Source organism: Lontra canadensis, unplaced genomic scaffold (assembly GCF_010015895.1).
Source record: "Lontra canadensis isolate GAN:19392208 unplaced genomic scaffold, GSC_riverotter_1.0 scaffold42, whole genome shotgun sequence".
Lineage (NCBI taxonomy): Eukaryota > Metazoa > Chordata > Mammalia > Carnivora > Mustelidae > Lontra > Lontra canadensis.
In genome coordinates, this window is record NW_022631036.1 from 15,322,222 (window position 1) to 15,348,936 (window position 26,715).

A 26,715-nucleotide genomic window follows, 5' to 3' on the forward strand; every position below is an offset into this window, starting at 1 on the left:
CCTTCTCTCATGGGGAATATGTGGGTGGCCACCCTGTCTACATTGTTGAAGTAGAATGTTATGGGCCTTATATTAATTTGTAAAACATGTCTTTGTTTCTCTTAAGAAAGTCATAGATTTTATTTAGGCTGTACATTTTTTAAATTCATTATAGCAAGTGAAATCTTTTTTGGACATAATTTATAAATGGGCAAAGGATTTGAATAGACATTTCTCCAAGATATACAGATGACTGATAAGCACATGAAGAGATGTGCAGCATCGTTAGTCAGTAGGAAATGCAAATCACAGTTCTAAGGAGATATCACTTCACATCTACTAGGATGACTATAGGCAAAAAAATAAAATAAATAAATAACAAGCATTGGTGAAGCTGTGGAGAAATTGGAACCCTCAAACACTGTTGGTGGGAATGTAAAATGCTACAGATGCTTTGAAAACCAGTCTTGCAGTTCCTCAAAATATTAAACATTGAGCTCCTCTGTGGAGGAGCTCAGCACTTCCATGCCCAGATATATACCCAAGAGAAAGGAAAACATATGTCTGCATAGAAATGTATACTGTAATGTTCGTAGTACCAGTCTTCATAATAGCCAAAAGATGGAAATAACCCAATGTCTGTTAACTGGTAATTAGATGAGTAAAATGTATTTTATCTTTAAAAAAAGGAGAAGTCTTTTGTGGGGCTTTGAAACCCTAAGCCTTCCCAATTAATTCCCGAAACAAAAGAAACTCCGGACATCTAGGAAGGTTATTGATGCAGGGGCTGAAAAAGGCTTTAGTAGATAAAGTTTGAGACTAAATATAACATACTCATTAACATACCCAGAAGAACTCTTAAAGTTCTTACAGCTGTTAGTAACTCTTACAGCTCGATAATAAGACAGGTATTTTTAAATTAGCAAAATATTTGAATAGACTTTATATCAGAGAAGAAATAGGAATTGGTGATAAGCCTTTGATAAGGTACTCAAACAGTGAAATCGTATTTTGTGTTTCATAATCATAAAAATGTCTCTGAAGGTTGTTTATGATGATGGGTCTTTTTTTTTTAGACATCTGAACTTCAAGAGTTTATTGTATCTTCTAAGAAATGTAGCCTTAAATCTCCGAAAGAGCTTTAGGCTCTCTACTTGTCATGTTTTAATAATATTCCAATAAATGTCTATCTTGAGAAAATACATAAATGGTCATTTTTCTTTGTCATTCAGAAAAATGCTAAAACTGTTTTCTTTCATTTTTGTCATATATATAAAGGAAAATAAATTAATGAGTCATTGATTTTTTTTTAAAGTAGCTGTACTGAATTATTTATATAGGTAAAATTCATCTAAGTAAATAATTCAGTGATTTTCAATAAATCGTTAGTTACCACTATCCAGTTTTAGAACATTGCCTCACCCTGAAGTATTCCTTGAAGCCCATTTATAGTCAGTGCCTTTCCCACCACCACAGTCTGCTTTCTGTGCTCAGTAAATGTCTTTTTTTGACACTTCATGTAAATGAAATCATACACTTTATAGTAGTTTGCATTTGGCTTCTTTCACTTAGCATAATTTTTTTGTTTGTTTTCCATATTATGGCATGTGTTATCATTCCTTTTTATTGCTGTACAGTATTCTGTCATGGACATACCATGTTTTATCTACTCACCAATTTGCGGATATTTATATTGTTTCTAGTTAATTATACTTCACTTGTTCTGTTTGTTTTATTATAGATGCCTTTCAGTTTTCTACGTATAGGAACATGTCAACTGCAATTTAAGATAGTTGTTTTTTTTTTTTTTAAAGATTTTATTTATTTATTTATTTATGAGAGAGAGAGAGAGAGCGAGCGAGCGAGCACAGGCATACAGAGTGGGAGGCAGAGGCAAAGGGAGAAGCAGGCTCCCTGCCAAGCAAAGAGCCCGATGTGGGACTCGATCCCAGGACACCGGGATCGTGACCTGAGCCAGAAGCAGCCGCTTAACCAACTGAGCCACCCAGGCTTCCCAAGATAGTTTTATTTTTGATTTCCAATCTGGTACCTTTAATTAATTAATTTATTTTTTTCTTTCCTTCTTTCTTTCTCTCTCTTCCCTCCTTTCTCTCTCTCTCTCTTCTTTCTTTCTTTCTAGTCTTCTCTACTATAGTGTTGAATAAAAGTGATGAGAGCAGACACTCTTGTATCATTCCTGATGTGTGGAAAGCAGTTAACTCTTTCACCATTATGTATGGTGTTAGCTATTTTTATAGTTGTGACAAGAACTTTTATTAAAGTATTCCTGGGAATAACAAAAATTTGAAAACAAACCAAATGTCCTAACATAAATAAGATTAATAGTATGGAATGGGATTGTATATAGCAGTTAAAGTGAATTAATTAGAGCTATATAGATCACTAGAGATAGTGAAAAGTTACTTAGGGACCCTGGGTGGCTCAGTTGGTTGGGTGTCTGACTCTTGATTTCAGTTCGGATCATGATCTCAGGGTCGTGAGCTTGAGCCCCAAGTGAGGCTTTGCAGTGAGCATGGAGCCTGCTTAAGATTTAGCGCCACCACTCTAAACACCACCCCCCTCCCCACCGCTTTCTTGCATATGCACTCTCAGAATAAAGGAAAGTAACTTATAGGAAGGATTGTTTTGTAGATCATACATAAATGTAAGTTTTTAAAAAACTATTAATTAAACTTCAAACTTAATCACATTTGATTAGTTTTCCATATATGCTCTTTTTCTGTTCCAGAATCCAGTCCATGATACCACCGTGCATTTAGCATATATGGATTTTTTTAGGGGAGCTGATTAAAGACTATGTAAATACATTTACATAGTATTGCTTTAAGAAATTGAGTTTATGCAAACATAAGGAAGGGAATTGCAGATAAGTCAACACAGTTTTATTTGAAATATTAAAGCTTATTTTTGTATGACAAATGAAACTTAACCAAATAAAATCCAGGTTTGATGTGTGTGTGTGTGTGTGTTATCTTGGTGTTATTAGAAAGAATTAAAAAGTAGGTTTAGAACAAATAGCCATGGAAGAAATTGTTACTGATACAAGTTTTTAAATATATAAACCAATTCTAAATATTTTATTGGTTTATAAATGATAACCCTAATATAAAAATATTTTGGAAATAATTAATACCAAAATCTGGATAATGAGTTTTTCTCGGAAGGAAAGAGTAGAATGATTTGACATAGTTTCAAACGAGGCTTCAATGATACTTGTTAGATAAAACATCATAGATAAGGTAAATAAATGAAATTTTGAATTTATAAGAAACGTGGGACTGTGTTTAGATTTGTTTAGACCAAATGGCAGGTCTCTGGATGTTTGTTAATGTGATTTCAGTATTTTATTATAGAGTTGAAAAGTTGTATAAATTAAAAAGGAGTATTAAAGATGGCTTTGAATATTCCGAAAATGAAAATTAGTACAATGAAAATGTTTGTTCGGAAATGTTAGAATTATAGAAGTTCATGTGGTTAACTAAATGGAAATTTCCTACAGTGGTTTTTCTTTGTATTGGTGATGCAGAAAGTATTTAATTATATCCTTGTCTTAAATAAGAGATATACAGAGATAATGCTGTAGTAAATGCAATTGGGATTAGGGTTTGTTTCAATAGACTAAATCATGTTTAATTCCAATAGACCATGTGTTGAAAAGGTGACTCTTTATATGCCCTCTGGTTCCAAAATTATGGCCAGAGGGATATCAGGGTCACCGAGAATAATTTGGAGATTGCCAAAGACTTGTTTTAAAGTGTTTTCAAGTCTGACCGAGAACTCTGACATTTGGAAACAACTAAGAAAATATGAATATTTTCAATCATGTTTCCTTTTTAGGATTGATTTTAAAGAAACTACTTCACACAGGAAACTCCTTGAAGGTATAGTTATATCTTTTTTCTATGACTTAAAAAAAACTGTCTCTTGTTCTACTTTTCCTACATCAACTTTTTTCCTAAAATATTTTGAATTGTCTTTAGTTTACTTAGTTGAAGTGAACTGACTTAAAATAAAATATAGCAACATATTTAGTATGTATAAAAATACATACTGGGTTGACTAGGCTATTGAAAAACTTTTGCCACTGCATTGAGTGATTCACTAGAAATACTTTACTCTGGTCCCCAGGAGACAAAAATTATTCAGTCTTTCAACAAATTATTCTTTATATTACTATAAATATTCTTAGATGTATGGAAAAATAGAGGATTTATATTAAAAAGTTGGTTTTATTTCTTTTCTTTGGATTATCTCATTGTGCTGTGGTAAGAGACGCTACCCAGTGCAAAAGCCTCTTATAGGTTAAGTGAAAGTTTCCTATCGTGGTTTTGGTATCAAGGCTTGGTATAGCAGTACAAAGGAATCAGCCTTCTGAATTGTTTTCTTGTTATCTCTGTAAACCCTAAGGGTGGCAGCTGTTGAACAGGTTTAACAATGGCCATTTACAAAGCTGTGGTAGGGCAATTTCCAAAGCTACCAGGGAGATTAGCTTAGTGAAGAACTTTGTGTTTTTGTTGTCAGAGATTGAATGTTTTTCTGTCTTTTCCTGTTCTCTTCCTGGAAGAGAATTTATGCAGTGGTTGAAATATTTGTTGTTTTTTGTATATGGGTATTGTTCTAGGTACTTAGAATATAGTAATAAGTCAAAATTTCTGCTTTGCTGGTTAGCAGCAAATAATAAATAGATGACATAATTTCAGAGAGTGGTAAGCTTTTTAAGAAGAAGAACATTGATTTAGCAGGGCACACCAAGATCCCCATAACTATTCCACCTTTTACCGAAGTCACCGTATGAGGAGCAGTTACTGCCCTCGTTCTTTTTGCTTTTTGGATTAGACCAGTGGTGTTGAGAAAGAGGGAAGTAAACAAGAAGGACATAATTTTCTGATTTTTTTTTTTTTTACCAATGGAAATTATAGAATGAAGATTACCTGATGGCCAAGTTTATTCTGTATTTGTTCAGAATCCATGAATTTAAATGTATAAATAATGAGAGCACAATAAGTGACATGGATATAGTAGCCCTTCCTCTTTCCTTCCCTCCCCTCTTTTCTTTTTCCTTTTCTCCTTTTTCCATTCCCTCCTCTCGTTTGTTAAATAACATTCTCTAATCATCTTCTAGAGAATTTTGGTCTTAAAAGTAAGAAAATATTTCCCTTGTAAGTAAAAATAACTTTTTCATTTCATTTCATTTTAGATCAGACGGGAAGGTGTTCGTCTTTTCTTACTATGGTTGCAAGCTCTTCAGAATAACTGTAGCAAAGAACAGCTTTGGATGTTTTCATGCTTAATTCCTGGATTTTCAGCACTACAATCTGAACATGGACCTCGAACTTTAGATAATCTCATTAATCCTCCACTCAACCTTCAAGAAAGTAAGATTCGTGAGATCTTATCCATCAGTATTTCAAAATTTCCTATGTAGTTTGTTAATATAGTTTTAAAATGTTTATGGGGTGCCTGAGTGGTTCAGTGGGTTAAAGCCTCTGCCTTCTGCTCAGGTCATGATCCCGGGGTCCTGGGATCGAGCCCCACATTGTGCTCTCTGCTCAGCGGGGAGCCTGCCTCCTCCTCTCTCTGCCTGCCCCTCTGCCTACTTGTGATCCCTGTCTGTCAAATAAATAAATTAAAAAAATCTTTAAAAAAAATGTTCATATGTTTATTTACTTATTAAAGATTTTATTTATTTATTTGCCAAACAGATCACAAGTAGGCAGAGGCAGGCAGTGGAGTGGGGGGAGGGGAAAGGGGGGGAGCAGGCTCACTGCTGAGCAGAGAGCCCAGTGTGGGGCTCGATCCCAGGACCCTGGGATCATGACCTGAGCTGAAGGCAGAGGCTTTAACCCGCTGAGCCACCCATACACTCCTGTCCATATGTTTATTAACTGGATAATTCAAGGCCATGTTGTATAATGTAGGTTTTACTATTTTTTACGTATGATGAGGCCAACAGATCAGAAGATGATTGTGATTAAAAAAAATAGTTACAGTTCCCGAGGGGAGAGGGCATACCACACTAGGGAGGGTGGCCAGAGGGGGAGGTACCAGGGTCTGTCAGGGGTAGGGCATTAAAGGCAAGAGCCCTTATTGTGAATTCTGTAGGTAGGAACATGTGAAGAAGTGTGACAGTCCTATGATTGGCTCATTTGGATAATTTCAGCAGGCTTAGGTGCATAGTGGCTGTCCCTCATTGTCACCCAAGTACCTGAGGAATTAGGTCAGAGGAATAGTGGCCTTGAACATGAGAACTGGATAGAAGAGGGTTAGAGGTGTGGACCCTGGACTGGTTGGTTTGCGTGTGGAAGGCATGTTCTCTGGCCCATCTTTACTATCTCTGGGAATTAGCTCTTTAGCCCTGGGAGAGACATTGTCTTCCTGGCCAGCAAGGCTTTTGGTGTTAGAGCATCAGAAACACATGGTTCATAGAATCATGTGTTTCATTTCATCACGTATTCATTTATTCTATGAATAAAATTATTCATAGAATAATTTTACATTTATCTTTCATTTCTAATTCTCATGTGTCATCTTGTATCCTTAAGTTAATTTAGATGTACATTGAAGTACAAGAGTATTTTACTTTGTGCCAAGAGGACTGTAACAAAACTTATTTTTATGAGCTTAATTACTTGGCTAATATTTATTAAGAAACAGGTTTAGGAACCTGCCTGTACTAAACTAGGTGCTGCTTAGGCAATATTTAAGAGAGTTCAGCTCATTGTTGGTTGATTTTCTTTGAATTTGCATTTGTTATAATGAATGTTTTTGAATACTTGAAAATTTTAGAAAATGCAAGTTTCTTATTTTGTACATGGACTTTTATAATCAAGGAACTAAGATGCTGTCCTTCCTTTTTGAGAGGGCAATAGCATTTCATTCTTTGAATAAGGGGACTACCTTTAAGAGTAAGTGTGGTCATTACTAGAGTAATATGTCCTTTAATTGATAAATAACTTCATTATTGTTGTTTCTCATCATACTACGGAACTTTTATATTGGGCACACTTAATGTTAATTTTAAAAATATGAGTTCTTTTTCAAGTAAGATTCACTCTTAAGCCCTTTGTTATCTGTCCATCCCTGTCACATTCTCTCAATCAAGGGCTTATGAAGCAGCTGATTACTTAACTTTATGGTTGTTGTGATGGACTGGTAGGAAGATCTCAGATTCATTTCAAGGTCCAATCATTAGAATGTTTTCAAGTACTATTTACTGCATATTTACATTTAAATTTTATTTGGATCACATTATTTCATTATTAAATTTGTTTTGTAATTATACTAAAATTTTGTCTTTGTATAGCTCAAGTCACTATAGAGGAAATCACTCCTCTTGTCCCTCCACAATCAGGAGATAAAGGACAAGAAGATCTCACAAGCTATTTTCTTGAAGCACTTTTAAAATACATAGTAATTCAGGTATGTGTTATCTTCTTTGATATCATCCCTCTTACCATCTTGTGTGGGTAATTAATTTTTCTCTCTCTTTCCATTATTATGTTAGAGTAGATATTTGCTTATTTTCTTGAAGGAGGACAAATTTTTACTTTTGAAAATGTTTGTTAGTATGTCTTTGTCAAATAAAAATCATTGGAGGGATTATGAATCTCTTAGAAAGGAACCTAGCAAGAAAATCTTAAAGTAGACTCTTTTATGTATATAACTTCTTCTGTGGGCCAGTTGGGTTTACTTTCTAATCCTTTCCTTTATAATCAGTAGTTGTGGTCTTTAAGTGATAACTGATTTAGGAATCAGCCTGCCAAGAGACAGCCAGTAGGGAGGTAGGCTGAGAATGGGATGTGGGTGGAGGAATGTAATTTATACTTTAACCTGTTTGTACTCTATAAATTTCTCGGTGAATGTATTTTGTAGGGTAACCTATTCATCTCTTCATATGAAATGTGTATGCCCTTGTTGACGAAAACAGTCTTAGTATATACCCATTTCTTATAACTATTCCAAACACAAAAGTTCCCTATGCCTCAGAAACTAACATTATAAAGTTAACTCGGACCCTGAATGAGATTGCCAAGGTTTAAATCTGATTCTCCATCTTACTGACATAAAAATAATACCTATCCTATTTTGGTGTTTGATGGTTGAATAACTAGTGCAAAGTACTAGAAGAAAAAAGTGCATGACACAAAGTGTTTTGTGGGTAGTAGTTGTTACTGTCATTATCATTACAGTTTTTCTTTTTTAAAAAACAACTTTTGTACCTTGTATAGATTTTTAAAATGTGTTTTGCTGGTTTGTTGAGATGTAATTGACATATACTAAACTGCAATATTTGAAATATATATTTTGATGAAATTTATTACATGTGTACAGCCGTGCAGCCATCACCATTATCAAGATAACGACTATATTGCTCCTAAAAATTCTCACATGCCTTTGTAATACATCTTTTTCTACTCCTAACCACTGCCTGATTCCCAGGTGACTATTGATCTGATAACATGTCACCAGAGTTTGCATTTTCCATATTTCCATATAAATGGAATCATATGGTACATACTTTTTTTGGGGAGTTTGGCTTCTTTTCTCTATCATAATTTTTTTGAAAATTATCCATATTGTTATGTTTCAATAGTTGGGTTCTTTTTATTGCTGAGTAGCTTTTCATTGTATGGATATAACACGCTTTGTTATCCAGTCACCTGTTGATGGTGATATGAGTTGTTTCCATTCTGGCTATTACAAGTAAAATGGCTATGAATATTGATAAACTAGTCCTCATGTGGACATAAAGTTTTTTCTCGTGCGTAAATACCTACTAGTGGAATGGCTGGGTTGTAGAGTAGGTATATATTAACTTGTTAAGGCATAGCCCAGCTGTTTTCCAAAGGTTTTTTTTACATTCCACCAGCAGTCTATGAAACTTAAAATTTGCTTCACATCCTCACCAACAGCTGGTATGGTCAGTATGTAATTTTAGTTATTCTAAAGTGAATAATGTAGGAGCACCTGGGTGGCTCAGTCGGTTAAGCCTCTGCCTTTGGCTCAGGTCATGATCCTGGGATAGAGCCCCATGTTGGGCTCCCTGCTTGCAGGGTACCAGCTTTTTCCTCTCTTCCCTGTGTACCAGCTTTTTCCTCTCTTCCCTGCTCATGTGCGCGCTCTCTCTCTCTCTCTCTCTCAAATAAAGTAAATAAATAAAATCTTTAAAAAGTAATGAATAAATGTATAGTGGTATCTCATTGACGCCTACTCTGGGCCTTTGCCATCTCCCTACTTAGGTATCTTCCTCACCCTACTGAAATTCTCACACCCTATATTTTATTGCTCTTTCCCTCTTATTCTCCACCCCCTCACATCATGGACACTTTCCTCATCCTTCTCAGTCTTCAAGTCTCCATTGGGCTGTTGCCTTTGCTACATCCCCTTCACGGATGCGCTGCATTTTGTGGTCAGGCTCTAATCACCTACACTTGACTGCCACTGCTTTTATTCTTTATCCCACTTCGACTCCCATATGCCTGTTTTGTATGACTTTTTTTTTTTGAAGATTTTTATTTATTTATTTAACAGAGATCACAGTGGGCAGAGAGGCAGGCGGAGAGAGAGGGGGAAGAAGGCTCCCCGCTGAGCAGAGAGCCTAATGCGGGGCTCAGTCCCAGGACCCCAAGATCACAACCTGAGCCGAAGGCAGAGGCTTAACCCACTGAGCCACCCAGACGCCCCTTGTTTTGTATGATTTTAAGGCTGAATTATTCAGGAAAGGGCAAAGGGGGAAAGGACATTAATATCTTTGTCATTAGTAGATCCACATCTGGGTCAACTTTGAAAATTTTCAGAGCACGTTTTATCTTCTAAAATTTTTGAAATATAATACATACAATGCATTTACATGGCATTAAACCAGTTTTTTTGTTTGTTTGTTTGTTTTTGGTTTTGGTCTCTTTAACCAACCCTCTATGCTTCCAATTGTCTAGGAACCGTACAGGATGGAGGGGTGTGTGTAGGGGAATCTAAATGTGAGGGCCTCCCCAGTCTGACAAATAAGCACAAGGGAGACTTAGGATACATTTCTTTCCTGACCCAGGAAAAAACCTTCCTTCTCTCTATTAACATTGAAGAGACAGGCTGAATTTTCAAAAACTGAAGTAAGAGAGATCATATGAAGAGTATATGAAGAGAGTATATGAGAGAGAGTGTATTGGAGAGTATATGAAGCAGAACATTAATCTGACTCTTCAAGGGTTTCTAAACTTCTCACACTGAAGAGGTTCTCTGTTATGTCTCCTCTATTTGGATCAGAGAAATCAATATACAAGCCTCAACATGCAATATCATTCACCTAGATTTTCTTTTTCAAGTTTCCTTAGACGGCCATTTATTCAAAGCTAGTCCCTCTACATCTTGTTGACCAAAAACCACCTTTCTCAATTCCATGCGATCCATCTCTATATCCGTACTCAGCACATTCACTCTTCACCCCTCCATCTCTCTCCAGTGTCCAACACAGAGTAACAGAAGATGCAGAAGGTCGGGGAGGCTGCAGAAAAATGTAGTATATTTTAATCAGAACATTTCTGAATTCTCCTGCTTGAGGATAAGCCAGGAAATGGCCTTCTTTAGGCCTCTAGGAGGTAGAAATTTCTCATGTCCTCCTATGAATCTAAAAGCACTGTATTTTTTTCTCTCATTAGACGAGTGTGTTCATTACCTTCTGTTACAGATCACCTGCAATTTTTCGTTATCTTTCCTTGAGCATATTTTAAACTCCTTGCAGCCTTGTTCATATTCTGGTTCATCTCTGTTTTCTTCACATAGCCAAACACTGTGGTTTATACAGGGCAGCAGCCAGCTATATGGCTGTTGAACAAAGTAAGAGAGGGAGGTGAATGATAATACAATAGCCTGAGAAAGCTTCATCTCATTAGTTGAGAAAATTCCATACACAGAAGCATCTCTGAAGAGTTCCTGCATTTTATGATCTACGTAGAAACATTTCTACCTCCTCATGTCAATTATCATATGCCATTTGCTATTATGATGAAATGTCTCATTATGTGACCTCTGGAACTAATTTGGCCGAGTTTGCAATTCCAGATAACAGTTCACTGAAGCTTCATTACTACACGAGTAATGTTTATGAAGCTATGTCACAGTTCCAGTGCTGGTACTGGCCAGTGGAGGCTGCTGTGAGCCACGGGTGAAGATGGGATGCTGTAGCCCAACTGCTGGGTACCCATCTGTGTCCTGAATCCTGCTCCATCACTTACTATCTGTATTCCATCATTTTGGTCTTGATTTCTCATTATGACACAGGTGGGATTCACCCACATCGTGCAAGTATCAGCAGTTGGTTCTTTTACTTTGCTGAGTAGTATTCTGTAGTGTGATGCTCCACAGTTTGTTTATCCAGTCACCTCTTCGGTTTCAACTGGAATCTACTAGACTCCTCCACAGAAGATGAACATTTAGATCTGTTTCCTTTGTCAGCCTTCAATGGCATTATACCAGTTTTTACAACTTGCCCTTTATATATATCTAGCTGTATATCTTTAGAGTATAATAGATTACTGTATCATTTAACTAACTTTTTACAACCTTGTTTATGATGGCTAATAATTGTTTCTGTCTCATGGAATGATTCTGATTGTATTTTTTATTTTTAGGTAAAAAGTTTAGAATGGAAGAACAAAGAAAACCAAGAAAGGGGATTTTCATTTTTGTTTTCACATTTTAAGAAGTATTACTTGCCTTATATTTTCCCAAACATCTGCAAGGAGAATAGTTTATATCATCCTGTACTTGGTAGGTCGTCTGTGGAATTTTCTAAAAGATCACATGTGAAAATAAAATATAATACCTCAATGTAAAGTTGACATTTGTTACCTGCGGAAAACTGATAACATTTAATATTTTGTATTGATTGTTTAAAAATACTATGCCTTGATTCATAGAGAAAGTGGAATTTTATTAATAGGAAAGCTTCACTGAGTGTGAAGAGATTTTTTTTTAAATATCTTCTCTGGATCTCACTGATAGGAAAAATTAACCCACCAGAAATATTTGATATTATAAATTAAACTTCTGCTATTTGGTATGATCCTTAAACTATATTATAAATTTTCTTTTTAAGGTCCCCCAAGGGTTCAATTTAGTATGTCTTATTCAGGTTTTGTATGAATAATAACATTGTCATATATTTTGATGATGTCTTGTCCAGTATTTAGTGGCTGTACCGAAATGACTGAGCCTTGAAACTAGAGCCTTTCTGACAAATCTTGGTTTAGAAGCATACCTCTTCCATATATAGAAATCACTGACTGTCTGTAGTCTGTATGTTGAAATGGTTGGGGGTGTGTGTGTGTGTGTGTGTGTGTGTGTGTGTGTGTGTGTGTTTTCCCAGAAAGATGTTCCTATTTTAAGCTTTGCCAAGTTTAGGCAGCTAATAGGTTTAGGCCTAACCATTAAGGCTTGTAGAAAGGGCTTAGAGTAGTGGATCTTTGTCATCGAGAACAATATTTGCTTTAAAAATAGTTTTGCTATAAAAATCAAGGAAAAATTCTCATACTTTGTATTCAGAATTTGTGTCTTAGTCTTAGGTTAATTGAAGTGAGTTCTCATTAATTTTAAATGGCTCTAGAAGCTTCTCTGTGCTTAGACAGGATTCACTGAGCCCTTTAGTGATATTTTGCAAAAAGACGTTTCCATATGTCAGCAATATATGGTTCACTCTTCTAGATTGCATGCTAATATTTAGCAGATTATTTTAAAATGTCATTTAAAATCTACTTTTAAAACAAGGGTATCATCAAAAGTGTTTTCACAAATGTTTGAAAATATAGATTTATCTAAGCATAATTCTTTTCTTATTTTGGTTTTTGTTTTCCTTTTATATTCCTGTAGATATCCCACAGGTGAGACCAAAGCCACATTATGTCATGATAAAGAAGGATGCCGAAACCAATGAAGCAATCTATTGTACAAAAGAACCTTTCATTAAGGCTCGTGTTATTGTTATTCGTTGGCTGGTTTCTTTCTGGCTTGAGCCAAAGCCACATACAGGACCTCATATTCCTGGGATGGAAGGTGAAGTCTTGCCAAAGAATATTCAGGTAATACACCACAAAGGGAAAACTTGTTAAAGTTAGGAATGGCTTAAGAGATGTGTCTATGAATTTCAGGTGCCTTAGATGTAGAACAAATATAAAACAAATGATGGTGATATTTTCTTTGTGTAAATGTATTTTATAAATCCAAATTTTAACAATTATCATAGTAGTCTTAACGAAAAAAACTTGGAAGATACAGAATTTAATTCTAGTCATATATGAGTCTTAGCTTCTAATTTATTACTGTATTTTATATTAATTATGCAGTACTAAAAATATTCTGAATTGTACACACAAATTCTTGCAGTTGGAAACGATTTGTAATCAAATGGTTGTAGAACCTCCATAGTTGTTTTTTGATTTCTGAGCATTCATAGAATACTGATTTAATGTCTCATTTCCCAGGGCGCCTGGCTGGCTCAGTTGGTGGAGCATGCAACTCTTGATTTTGGGGTTGTGGATTCAAGCCCCATGCTGGGTGTAGAGATAACTTAAAAATAAAATCCTAAAAAAAGTCTTGTCCCCATTTTGTTTTCCCTTTTTTCAGCAAGGGCACTGAGTCTAGAAATGTGATGTAAAATCATATAGCTCTACAGTGGAGGGACTAATATTTAAACTTCTGGTATTTTTTATTAAATAGTTTCCCTCTTTTTCACACATTTTTTATCAATGTGTGTTTTTTCTGAAGTTATCTCTATTACACTATTTTTTGAATAATTTTTATTTTCCTTTTCTCAGACTTTCTTTAGTTTTAAAAATCTTAAACTGTGGGGCACCTGGGTGGCTCAGTGGGTTAAAGCCTCTGCCTTTGGCTCAGGTCATGATCCCAGTGTCCTGGGATGGAGCCCCACATCAGGCTTTCTGCTCAGCAGGAAGCCTGCTTCCCTTCCTCTCTCTCTACCTGCTTCTCTGCCTACTTGTGATCTCTGTCAAATAAATAAATAAAAATCTTTAAAAAAAAAATCTGAAACTGTGTTTTTGTTATGACTTCTTAGATCTTTTACAAATTAAGTGCGGGTATAAAGTGTGTGTTTAGTTGATTAATGTTCAGGAAATTAAAATTTATATTCCCCTTAACCTTTTATTTATCTGTGGCCAACTATGGGTATGTTTTCCCTAAACCTTTGTTCCAAGGTCTCTGCAAATAATCACTAAGTGTGGAAACTCATGTGGGACTATTTTTCATGATCCCAGAACTTAATGCACTAAAATCACAGTTTTGATTGGGAAGGGATATTTGAAATAATTTACTTAAACCCTTTGTTTTATAGATGACAGAACTGAGATCAAAAATTGAGTAGCTTACTAGAAATAATTTGCCATACCATGGAATAGTGCTACTACCATCATACCATGGTAGTAAGTTTTTCATCACCAACCTTAAGACTTTTACTTTACTCCTAAGGTTAGTCTTCATCTTCAGTCATGGTGAAATTCTTTTAAGTTATGAGAATATAGAGTGTTCTCTTGAGTTTTCTTTCTTTCTTCTTTTTTTTTCTTTTAAGATTTTAAGTAATGACTGTACTCAATGTGGGCTCAAACTTAAAACCCCAAGATCAAGAGTCACATTCCGGACTGACTGAGCCAGCCAAGTGCCCCATTCTCGAGTTTTCTTATATTTTCTTTTGGATTCCTTTCTACTTCTGTCATAACTTTTCTTCCATTCCTTTGTGTTTTTTGTAACTTGTTTGTACTGCAAACATTCTAAAGTCAAATTAGAGGTGGATAGAGGATTAGTGAGTATCACTATATTACTTAGATGTTGAGTTATTTGCATTGCTACTTAATTATTTAGAATGGAGTCTAAATGAAATCTATGCCCAATTTTAAACAGCGGTTTATTTGTGGAATGCTGTTAGAAAGCAAAATACCAAGTTGAATGATTCTGATATTCTCCCCCTTTTGTTTTTATTTTAGAGAGCAGCTGCTAGTTTGGTATCCAGAGAAGAAAACAAAAATGATAATGCTGATAAAGCAGATAGAACTACAGAACCAGAACAGTCTCATTCCAATACAAGCACTCTCACAGAGCGAGAACCTAGCTCATCCAGTCTCTGCAGTATTGATGAGGAACATCTCACAGACATTGAAATAGTTCGCAGAGTTTTTTCTTCTAAAAGAAGTAATGTCAACTTTGTCACAGAGATATTTCGTCAGGTAAAGTACCTCTGAGTAATTTTAATTTGTAATATAGACTTTGGTTTTTAATGTTGAATATACTGGCTTTCAGAGATTTAAAATTTTTATATTTAATTTTAAGTTTATATTTAATTTTTAAAATTTATTACATCTTACATTTGTTACATCTACAATTTATTATTTAACTTTTTAAAATTTATTACATCTAATCCTTTAATATTTTCAATTTATATTTTTTTAGTTTATGATGATTTTAGTTTAATAACTGTCCACTTCCACCCATACTCCTTCTTTTATTAGAACAATTTTCTTGTTACTCACTTTATGGTTTGAAACCTTTCTTCCTACCATTTCATTAGTAAATTTTAATAAAATTATTTCATCTTTTCTACAATCAATAAAAATGATTTGTGAATAGAAGAAGCATTGTTTTCTTTGCCTTTATCCTCCTTTCAGAGGCTATTTTGTCCTCTAAGGCATTCTGAAGTTAAAGTTGCTTAAGGCAGATATTTGGGGACTAAAATAAAGAAATGGAGAGAAAGAAAAAGAATAAAAACTATTTCACATAGAGATAACTAGAAATTCCTAAATGCACATTCTCAGTTACATAGAAATTTTGTGGGAGATAAGCCTTATGAAAACTAATCATTTGCTCTTAATAGCAAAGGTACTTAACTTTTGCAGGTAAACATCATTGAGTTTTGTAGCTGAAGGGGATCATTCAAGTCTCACAGCAAGTAAGTGGTAGATCTGGGATTAAAACTCCCAGATCCTGGTTCCCATGTCAGTGCTGTTTATTCTATACCACATGCCTTTACATGCCAGCAAGCTGTCTAGGCAAAGCAAATCTTCACCTTGTACACATGTTTATTGATATGTAAAGCAAAGCATGAGGCAGCATTAGTTTTGTTAACCTAAGTTAAAGAAAGAAACTTGTGCTTGTTTCAGCAGCACATATGCTAAAAATTGGAATGAGACAAAGAAAATTAACATGGCGCCTGCTCAGGGACCACTGGCAAATTCACAAAGCGTTCTATATATATAGATATATATATATTTTTTTAATTAACATATAATGTATTATTTGCTTCAGGGGTATAGGTCTGTGAATCCTCAATCTTACAGAATTCACAGCACGCACCACAGCACATACCCTCCTCAGTGTCCATAACCCAGCCACCCCATCCCTTCCCTCCATGTTCTATATTTTTGTGTTAATAAGTACGAAATGTATACAGTTATATACAAATGGACTCAGTTTTATACAACCCCAATAAAGTGAATATCACAATATAAAAAAAAGCAAATTTGCCTTAACATTTTTCTAGCTTTGGCAGTGGTTCTAGTTGCCAAGTTTAAGGTTTACGTTATAGAATATTTGACAAATGCGAAAGGAAAGATACTCGGCAAATAATGTTGGAGAACTTTACTTCTGGGAGAAGTTTATTTTTCCTTGTTTGTTTCTTTTGGATTTTTGTGTTAAGGACTTAGATTTTTTTCAGAATTTTGTGGGAATTACTTTGAAGCCTGGGTTGAAAGTTGTGTTCCTCCAGAGAAGAATTGCTCTTGCTTTCCAGGCATTTGGTGGTCCTGTCAACCTTGGAATATATTATTTATTTATTTTAAAAATTTTTAAGTAAGCTCTGTGCCCAGTATGGGACTTGAATTCACAACCCCAAGATCAAGAGTCTCTTGCTCTACCAAATGAACCAGCCAGGTACCCAACCTTGGTTTACTTTAAATTAGAATTTTCAGCTTATAGGGCACTGGGGTGGCTCAGTGGGTTGGGCCTCTGCCTTCACCTCGGGTCGTGGTCTCGGGGTCCTGGGATTGAGCCCCGCATCGGGCTCTCTGCTCAGTGGGAAGCCTGCTTTCCCCTCTTACTGCCTACTTGTGATATCTCTCTGTCAAATAAATAAATAAAATCTTTAAAAAAAAAAAAAAAAGAATTTTCAGCTTAATGATTCTTACTGCTTTGCAGTACTCAAAGTTATGTGATGACCAGCCTGAAAATATGAATTTGCAGGAAAGGCTATTCTTCCCTTATATTCCCCTACCCAAAGTCAACAGACAAGTTTCGTCACTGACTGTTCTGTGGAGTTGAGTTTTTTGCCTTCCCCTTCTAGTTTGCCTTTGTTTTGAATTTAGCTTTCATTGGTGTCAGTTTTACATGTAGAACTCTGATCTGTCTCTCCCCACTGTACAGGTGGCTGTTTGAGCCAATACTCTGTAGGCTGTCCAAGGCAGCAGCCAGCAGCTTCATTGCTCATTTACTTCTCTGGATTAATACTCATATTTTATTCTAGACTCAGAATATCCATACAAGCTGAGCCATTAATTTAAAAAGTTGTATTGTATTTTTTAGATATTTTATGCTGGACCATTCCAGGATATCTTTAAATGATATTGCTGGTAATTGAATTTCTTTGAGATGTTTTTATTCTGATAATTATTTTTATTTATTTATTTTTTATTTTAGAGAGGGATTGGAGGCAAGGGGCAGAGGGAAATGGAGAGAAGGAATCTCAAAGCAGGCTCTATGCCCAGTGCAGAGCCTGATGAGGGGCCTGATCCCGTGACCCTGAGATAATGACCTCAGGGGTGCCTGGGTGGCTCAGTTGGTTAAGCATCTGACTCTTGATTTCTGCTCAGGTCATGATCTCAGGGTTGTGAGATTGAAACCCATGTTGGGCTGTGCACTGGGCCTGGAGCCTGCTTGAGATTTCCTTTCTCCCTCTCCCTCTGCTCGTTGGCCCTGCTTGTGTTCTCTAAAATAAATAAATCTATCTTATTTTAAAAAGTGATTTTTAAGGAAAACTTAAGGGAAAATAAATTTTAGGATGGTGACACTAATGAATTATTAATGTTTTGAAAAGGGATCAATTTCTAAGATTACGTTGTCATAGGAAAGCTTTTTTACCTGCTTAGTATTACTGATAAATTTTCAAAATTGAGAATTTTTGAAATAGTTTCTTTCCTTATTTTGAAGGTTCATATGTTCCACAATATAATATAGATAAAAATACTCTCCATTAATTATCAGAGATATGACCTTATAATGATTTTGCCCTTAGCAGTCCCAGCTAGAGTACAAGTCTTTCTATAGGTAAATAAGTTTAATAGAAATATGTTTACTTAACATTTCTCAAATAATTGCATCCTCCTAGCTTTCACAGTTTTTATTTTCCCTATCTTAATGTTGTCCTTCAACCTTCCTTTCCTCTCTACCCTTTTCCCCTTCTTTTTTTACCTGCTCTCATCCTTAATATCACAACTTAAATATGATTACACCAGAGAAGTCTTCCATGACCACTTTTACCCACCCACTTAAAGACAGATGCAGGGGCGCCTGGGTGGCTCAGTGGGTTAAAGCCTTTGCCTTCGGCTCAGGTCATGATCCCAGGGTCTGGGATCGAGCCCCACATCGGGCTCTCTGCTCCTCAGGAGCCTATTTCCCTTCCTCTCTCTGTCTGCTCTCTGTCTACTTGTAATCTCTGTCAAATAAATAAATAAAATCTTAAAAAAAAAAAGACAGGTGCACCTGCATGCATATGCACACACACAGACACACACTAGTAAGTACTTCTTTATGATGTTTTTGAAAATTGTCCTCTTCTTTATAGTACCTCTTCTGAGTCTTATATATATTTATTTTAAAAAATTATTTTGAAAATTCTGATCTTTCCTGCTACCCTCCAGGAACGCTTTGCTTACTTATTTATCACTGTATCCTTATTGCCTGTCATAAAGTAGGCACCTAGTAAATATTTGGTGAATGAATCAAGAAGTTCTGTAACTGTTGGGGTACCTGGGTGGCTGGCTCAGTTGGTTGAGCATCTGACTCTTGCTTCAGCTCAGGTCATGATCTCAGGGTCTTGAGATCATGCCCTGTGTCTGGCTCTGTGCTTGGGTTTCTCTCTCCCCCTCTCCTTCCACCTCTACCCCAGCACTTGCATGCACACGACTCTCTCTCTCAAAAAAAAAAAAAAAAAAAAAAGAAGTAGTTCTGTAACTATTGAGGGCCAGATACTTTATCATTGCTGCCTGTGGGCTAACGTTTATTTATAGAAATTAAGTCTTGAGATAATTTGTTAACATAGTTGATGATGTTATTTTAGGGCCAGTGTAATGATTTGGAGTTCTGTCTTTGGTGAAGGTATTTATATTGTTATGTGTCTTTAAAATCAAGATAAAATTGTAAAGTATAGATCCCCAAATCATTTGAAATGATTAAATTGTTCTCCATATCCAATAGAATAGGCATAGATGCACTCCAGGCATTAATCCCCTGTTTTATAAGTAAACCCAGTGTGCTTTATGTTGTCATTACTTGGAGACTACAATGAGGAGCCCCCAAGTATTTTGATATGAAGTAAATATAATACATCAATAGTTTAACCTTTAAGAACAGCACAGATTTTTCATATATATATGCATATATATATAATTCTATATATAGATATTATGTATATAATTTTTTCCCCCAAAGTCACGTTAAGGCAGTGGATCACAAACTGTGGTCTTGGGCGTCTGGGACATCTCCAGGAGTTTTTCAGGTCCATGAGGTTAAAACTATTTTCATGACAGTACTAAGATTTTATTTTTTTCCACTGTCATTTTCTCACAAGTGTATGGTGAAGTTTTCCAGGTATCTCTGGATCTAATACCGTATCACATACGGTATTAGATTGAATGAAGAAACAAGCAGATAAGAATCCAACCGTCTTTTATTAGGCTAAGCATTAAAGATATTTGCAAAAATGTAAAGCGGTGTTACTCTTATTTTAGAATATCTGTTATTCTTGTTAACATCTGGTAGAGTAGCGGTTCTGAGACCAAAATACAAACCATTGCTTTAAGAAGACAAAAATTCCCAGGTCTGCTAAATGCTCACTGTACCTGATTAAATCTTGAAGAAGTATCCATGACAACCTGGGTTGGTTAATAATAAAGTAATATTAAAAATATCAGAAACCAACATGTTTTGTTACTGTTTTTCACTAAGGAGAAAATCATAGCTACTAGTAAATCACATCCCACTGGTGAAGCCAGTTTTTAGAAAACTGGATCAGATTATCTTAAGCTAAATACCATTAAATATTGGATTTTTCTATCTCTTGTTTTGATTCATTCTCCATGTAGTTTTTGGTTGTGTAGTAGTTTTATGGTCATGGAATCAGAACTGAAGATGACTTCATGTAGGTCAGTTTCTATAGACAGAAAATTTGCTGAGTTCATAGATTCAGAAATATTTTTTGAATGATAACTTGCCTTATTTTTGGTTAATATTGATGTCTGAGTGGTGCTTCTTCATAGGAATAAAGTGCCAGTATATGGATTTGAATGTTCTGGTTTCTCTGACAGTTATTTCTCATCGTAAATGTATATATTGCACTCTGGTTTTTATGTATCAGTTTTTTATACCATGGCTAATATCGGTCTTTCCTTAAGATCCGTATTTAGTGTATTGGCAAAATCAGACTTTGGGGCTTGTAAGGACAAAGGTTATACATACTCTGGACTTCAGTAAATTCATCAAGCCACTTGGGATATCGTGTGTCAATTTATGCATTAATAATAATTAATATATTTAATTAATATCATTTATATCTTAGCCCTGGAGATTACTAATATTTTTAAAATGATTAAACATTGTGTTTTATATCAGTTTTAGGTTCATAGCAAAATTGACCAGAAACTGCAGAGGGTTTCCATGCCAATTTTAAAAAGTTAATTTTTCAGTATCTGAGAATAGAATTTTTTTGAGATTGAGATTTTTTTTTCTTATATCTTGAACCTTTTTAAGGAAGGCTGAGTTCTAGTTATAAAATAATTATTCTTAGAGCAGACACTGATGATCTAAATCATGCCATTGACTATTAGGCTGCTACAATATGAGAGTGAGAATTTACAATATGAGAGTGAGAATTTTGGAATGGGTTTGTTAGATGAAAGAAAGTAACAAGTAATGTAGATTGCCAGGGATTTAATAATTACCAAACTACATTAAATATCCTCTGATATCATACATTAACTTTTCATCATTATCTTAGAAAGCTGATTTTCTTGGCTAGTTTCATTCAGATAAAGTCATTTGAGCCCATGATTATTAGTAAATATATCTACTGACAGCTATGTAGGAGGATGTGCCAGGTTTTTAGGTAAATGTCTTGTGACTTTTAGAGTTGAAATTAACCAGTAGTGGTTGTAAAAGGAAAATTTAAAAGCAATTTATTTCCCTTTTTTTTCCTTTTTGGTAAAGAGAAAGTCCAGTGAAAATGTTAACCCATGAACATAAACATGCATGATGAAAGGAATTGATTGTGAGATAGAGTACTTTTACTGTTTTATTTTTGCCTGTCTGAATTGCATAAAATTCTTTTTTATTGTAAAAATACGGTATTTTTGTGATGAAGAGAATATTTACTTTTTTTAAAAAAAGTTAATGCAACCCAGAAAGTACATAAAGGGAAGAATAATTATAAGGTATTCCTTTTAATTAAGTATTTTGCCTTATTATTTAACTTATTATATATTATTTACTACATATAAAATGAAATAAAACATATTTTCTTATGTGCTGATAGTTGCCTTTTTATGTAATTTGTATTACTTCTTGGAATCAGATTTAATTTAATCATCAAATTTAATCATCAAAATTTATAAATAGTAATTTTTAAAAAAGTAAGTTACAAATACATGATTATGAAAAGTGCTATTTACAGTGAACTTTCTAGGAGCATAGTTATTTCATGAAGCAAGGAATATTCTCATTCTGAGCTAGATAGTACAAGTTAAACAAATCTTTGCTTTTGCACTTGAAATCCATGTCTATCTACCAAAAGCATTTCTGATTTTTTTTTCTAAGATTTTATTTTTAAGTAATCTCTATATCCATTGTGGGGCTTGAACTCATGACCCTGGGATCAAGAGTTGCATGCTTTACTGACTGAACCAGCCAGGCACCCCTACTGAAAGTATTTTTTATGTCAGCATATTTATAAATTATTTGGAAACAAAAGGCTTTTTCTGACAATGGGTTGGTTGACTTTATATCTTTAAAAATCAATTATATCATACTTTATAACAACATAAAATATATGTATTAGTGGTTTGTGGCAAGGTAAAATGTACTATTATGTGTGTTCTCTCTTTTTTTTTTTTCCCACCAGGCATTTTTATTACCGATTTGTGAAGCAGCAGCTATGAGAAAAGTGGTAAAAGTATATCAAGAATGGATCCAGCAAGAAGAAAAACCTTTGTTTATGCAAGAGCCTGAAGAAACTGTGATCTCTTCTTCTGACTTACCTTGTATTGACAATGTCACAGACCATGTTATTTCAATGGAAGAAGGAGAAAAGAGAGAAGAGGTAAATTGATAAGACTTAATATATTTTACTATAAGTTTAATAGATTAGATTCTCACAAAAATGTAATAACATGTTGACATACATATACTTAATAAATGGGAAGTTAAAGATACCTTTCAGTATATTTTGCAACTTAGGTAATATACCAGTTATCACAGTACCCTTTCTTAGAGCTCTTTGGTGTCACAACTTTAAAAAATTAATGTTGAGATAGTATACTGATTCTTTAATTCATTGTGTAGATCAAAATTAGATGCCATTTTAAAAGGTGTAATATTTGAGACTGATAGGAGGATGGCAGAGTATGGGCAGGTCCTGAGCTCACCTCTCCCATGGATACACGAAGACTGCAACTAATAAAAAAGAACTCTCACTGAGAAAGACTTGAAGTCTAAGAGACCAGCTCTTGCACAGCTAAAGATAAAAAGAAAAAGCCACAGGGAGTCTGGCTGGTTTAGAGCAACTCTTAATCTTGGGTTTGTGAATTTAGGTCCCATGTTGCGCATACTGGTTACTTAAAAAAAAAAAAAGAAAAGATGGGGAGGGGAATCACCTCGAGAAGGGTAAAGTGTGGCAGAGGTACGGTCAGGTTGGGAACCAAATCCCTAGTCTGGCGACCCACATCATAGGCCCAGAGATCCTACCTGAGAACCAAGGAATTTAAGCATTGTGTTATACACCCCAACTCTGGAGATCTGCACAGGAAAAATGAGAACTCCACAACATCTGGCTTTGAAAATCAGCAAAGCTTAACTTCAGGAGCTTTGAAAATCGTTGGGCTTACCCCTGGGACAACCCGGAGGCTATAGGAAACTGAGACAATACTCCAAGTTGTCCCGTCCACAATCTCACATACTCTCAGATCCAACACAGAGGCAGCAGTTTCCAGAGCACCTGAGATGTACATAAAGGATATTTTTTGACTGATATTAGGGCTTACATTGAAGGGGCAGGGATCTGTAAGAACTTTCTTTCGAAAATAGAAACACTAATGGGCACTATTTTCTTGTCCTCATTTACCCCAGGTAGTAGCTTAATGCTTATGGGCTCCAGTTCTGACATTCTCCACCTACCTTGCTAGCACCAGTCATCCCACCCTGGCATTCTCCTGCAGAATCAACCCACCCCTCTGGTGGACCTTCTCTTAAATTGCTCCCACTTTGCCATAACCCCTGGGCAGCCTTGGCTGGGACTGGTGTCCCTCCAAAGTGACTCATGCCCTGGGGGACTGGTCATGTCCACTAGCACACCCACAGCATGGCAGGTGGGCCTTTAAGCCAGCCAGCCACACCAGGGTCCACCTCCTCCCACCAGGATACCCTTAATAGTCCTGGCTGGGCATTGCAACCAGTTGACCTGGGGGGCAGCCCTGCTTATCAGAATACAAAGCAGTTAGAGCTCATTCAACACCTGAAGGGTGTTCACTGCACACACATGGGACATACCTGGAGCACGTAGTTTGGGTAACTTGGGGAGGAGGGGACTGTGCTTCTGGACCCTACAGGGCACCTTCTACATAAGGCTATTACCTTTGAGACCAGGAGGTGTAGCTGACTACTATCTAATACATGGAAAACAAATGCAGGAAGTTGGACAAAATGAGGAGACAGGAATATGTTCCAAATGAAAGAACAAGAAAAAAAAATCTCAGGAAAATAACTAAATGGAAAGGAATCTACCTGATAGAGTTAAAAGTGATAGTCATAAAGATGCTCACTGAACTTAGGAGTAGAGTGGATAAACTCAGAACTTCAACAAAAAAATAGAAAATTAAAAATCAGATCTGAAAAATACAGTAACTTAAATGAAAAATATACCAGAGGGAATCAACAACTAGGGGAGAGGGTGCAGAAGAATGGATCAGTGATCTTGAAGACAGAATACTGGAAATCATCCAAGCTGAGCAGCAAAGGAAAAATAATTCTATATAAGATAGGGTGAGAGACTTCTGGGGCAACATCAAAAGTATTAAATTTGCATTATAGGGGTCCCAGAAGAAGAGACTTAGAAAGGGGCAGAAAACTTATTTGAAGGAATAACAGCTAAGAACTTTTCTAAACTGGAGAAAGAAACAGAAACATCCAGGTTTAGGAAGCATAGATAAACTCAAATAAGATGAACCCAAAGATGTCCAAACCAAGACATATAATAATTAAAATGTCAAGAGTTATAGAGAATTTTAAAAGCAGCAAGAGGAAAGCAACTTACATGTGAGGGAACACCTACAAGACTCTCAACTGAGTTCTGGCAGAAACTTGCAGGCCAGAGGGAATGGCTTGGTGTATTTAATGTGCTCAAAGGAAAAAAAACCTACAACCAAGAATACCCAGCAAGGTTATAATTCAGAACTGGGGAAATAGAGTTGCTCAGACAAACAAAAGTTAGAGGCTTCATCACCACTGCATCAGCCTTATAGGAAATGTTAAAGTGACTTCTTTATGCAGAAAAGAAAAAACCATAACTAGAAGTAAAAAGTTTATGAAATAAAACATTTCACTAGTGTTGGAAGATAGGGGAGGGACAGTAGAGTACTCCCCAAGCTGAGAAGACACTTTGAGACTGGAAAGCAAAGAAGGCAACTCCATATGATTTACAGAGTTTTATTCGGGGTAGTTTACCGATGAGGTGATGAAGCACATGATGATCCAGGTGCTGTACAGCTATCCTCCACAAAGTCTAGACCTTAGTCCATAGATTTTATAGAGCAAGAGGTATGCAGAAGGGCATTGTTATGTGATCAAAGGGTTTGCATGCACTTAATTGACAGCTAACCTTTTAATTAGACCTTGTGGTGCCATCTGTGCATCAGGAAAGATGAGGACTACATCATCTCTAGCAGATTCATGGGTGGTCAAAGCAAGCTTCCCCCATCCCAGGCTTGGCAGACATTTCTAAAGTAGCCCCAAGAGAGGTCATCAAGCAAATACGAACAAGATGGAGGGCCATTGGTGGAGTCAGGATTGTCAGCACTCCACAACTGGTAAAAGCAAACATACAATAAAGGAAGTATGTCATTCACTTTAAAAGCTAATTTGAAGGTTAAAAGAAAAAAGTGGTAAAATCAACTCTGTTTACAATAACTAGGTAAGGGATACACAAAATAAAAACATGTAAAATATGTGTCAGATACATAATACGTGGTGAGAGGTAAAAATGTAGTACAAATAGAATGTGTTTGAACTTAAGTGACCTAACTTAAAATAGATGACTAACACATAGGGTGTTATACATGGATCTATAGCCCCCATAAACAAAAAACCTGTAACAGGTAAACAAAAAATAAAGGAATCCAAGTACAAAACTGAAGATTGTCATCAAATTACAAGAGAAGACAGCAAGAAAGAATAAAGAAACAGAGAAGAATTACAAAAACAGCAAGAAAACAATGAAAATGGCGGTAATAATGCCTATCAATAATTAGTGTACATGGACAAAATTTTCAATCAAAAGTTATCAAAATTTTAAAAATTTCAAAAATAATTGAATATATTAAAAAAAAAAGAACAAGACCTATCTGTATGCTGCCTACAAGACACATACAAACCAAAAGTGATGGGATAGAAAAGATTATCTATGCAAATGGAATTGATCAATAAAGTTGTGGTAACAATACTTGTATCAGATGCAATAGATGTTGAAACAAAGACTGTAAAAAAGACAGAGAAGGGCATAACATAATGATGGAGGGAGCATCTAGCAAAGGAATATAATATTTATAAATATATATGCATCTAGCATGGGAGCATCTAAATGTATAAAGCAGATATTAACAGACATAAAGGGAGAAATTGACAGTTATACAGTAATAGTAGGGAACTTTAACATCCCACTTATATCAATGGATAGATTGTCCAGATAGAAAATTAATAAAGAAATAGTGACTGAATGAGGCATTAGATCAGATGGACTGAAGTAAACATGCACAGCATCTAAAAACAGCAAAGTACACATTTTTTTTAATGCACATGGAACATTCTACAGGATGGGTCACATATTAGGCCACAAAACAAGTCTCAGTAAATTTAAGAAGATTGAAATCATATAAAGCATCTTTTCTAAGCACAATATTAGAAAACTAGAAATAAATTAGAAGGAAAAAACACAAAGACATAGAGAGTAAGCAACATGCTACCCAATAA

General features: G+C 35.4%; 1 protein-coding gene and 1 non-coding gene across 16 annotated transcripts in view; both read left to right on the forward strand.

Annotated features, from left to right (window-relative positions):
- RALGAPA1 (Ral GTPase activating protein catalytic subunit alpha 1) overlaps positions 1 to 26,715 on the forward strand; it is a 252,205-nt gene that overhangs the window by 42,123 nt on the left and 183,367 nt on the right. For all 15 annotated transcript variants that reach the window (XR_004384235.1, XM_032871260.1, XM_032871259.1 and 12 more), the window contains exons 5-11: positions 3,838 to 3,881; positions 5,198 to 5,375; positions 7,304 to 7,419; positions 11,625 to 11,763; positions 12,862 to 13,070; positions 14,985 to 15,224; positions 22,379 to 22,576. Coding sequence is in view for 14 of the 15 variants with exons in the window: in XM_032871260.1 (XP_032727151.1) it covers positions 3,838 to 3,881; positions 5,198 to 5,375; positions 7,304 to 7,419; positions 11,625 to 11,763; positions 12,862 to 13,070; positions 14,985 to 15,224; positions 22,379 to 22,576 (1,124 nt within the window). In the remaining variant the exon portion in view is untranslated. The remainder of the gene's footprint in view (positions 1 to 3,837; positions 3,882 to 5,197; positions 5,376 to 7,303; positions 7,420 to 11,624; positions 11,764 to 12,861; positions 13,071 to 14,984; positions 15,225 to 22,378; positions 22,577 to 26,715) is intronic.
- On the forward strand, positions 16,142 to 16,249 carry LOC116875700. The gene has a single exon (XR_004384253.1). It is a non-coding gene; the product is annotated as a U6 spliceosomal RNA (small nuclear RNA).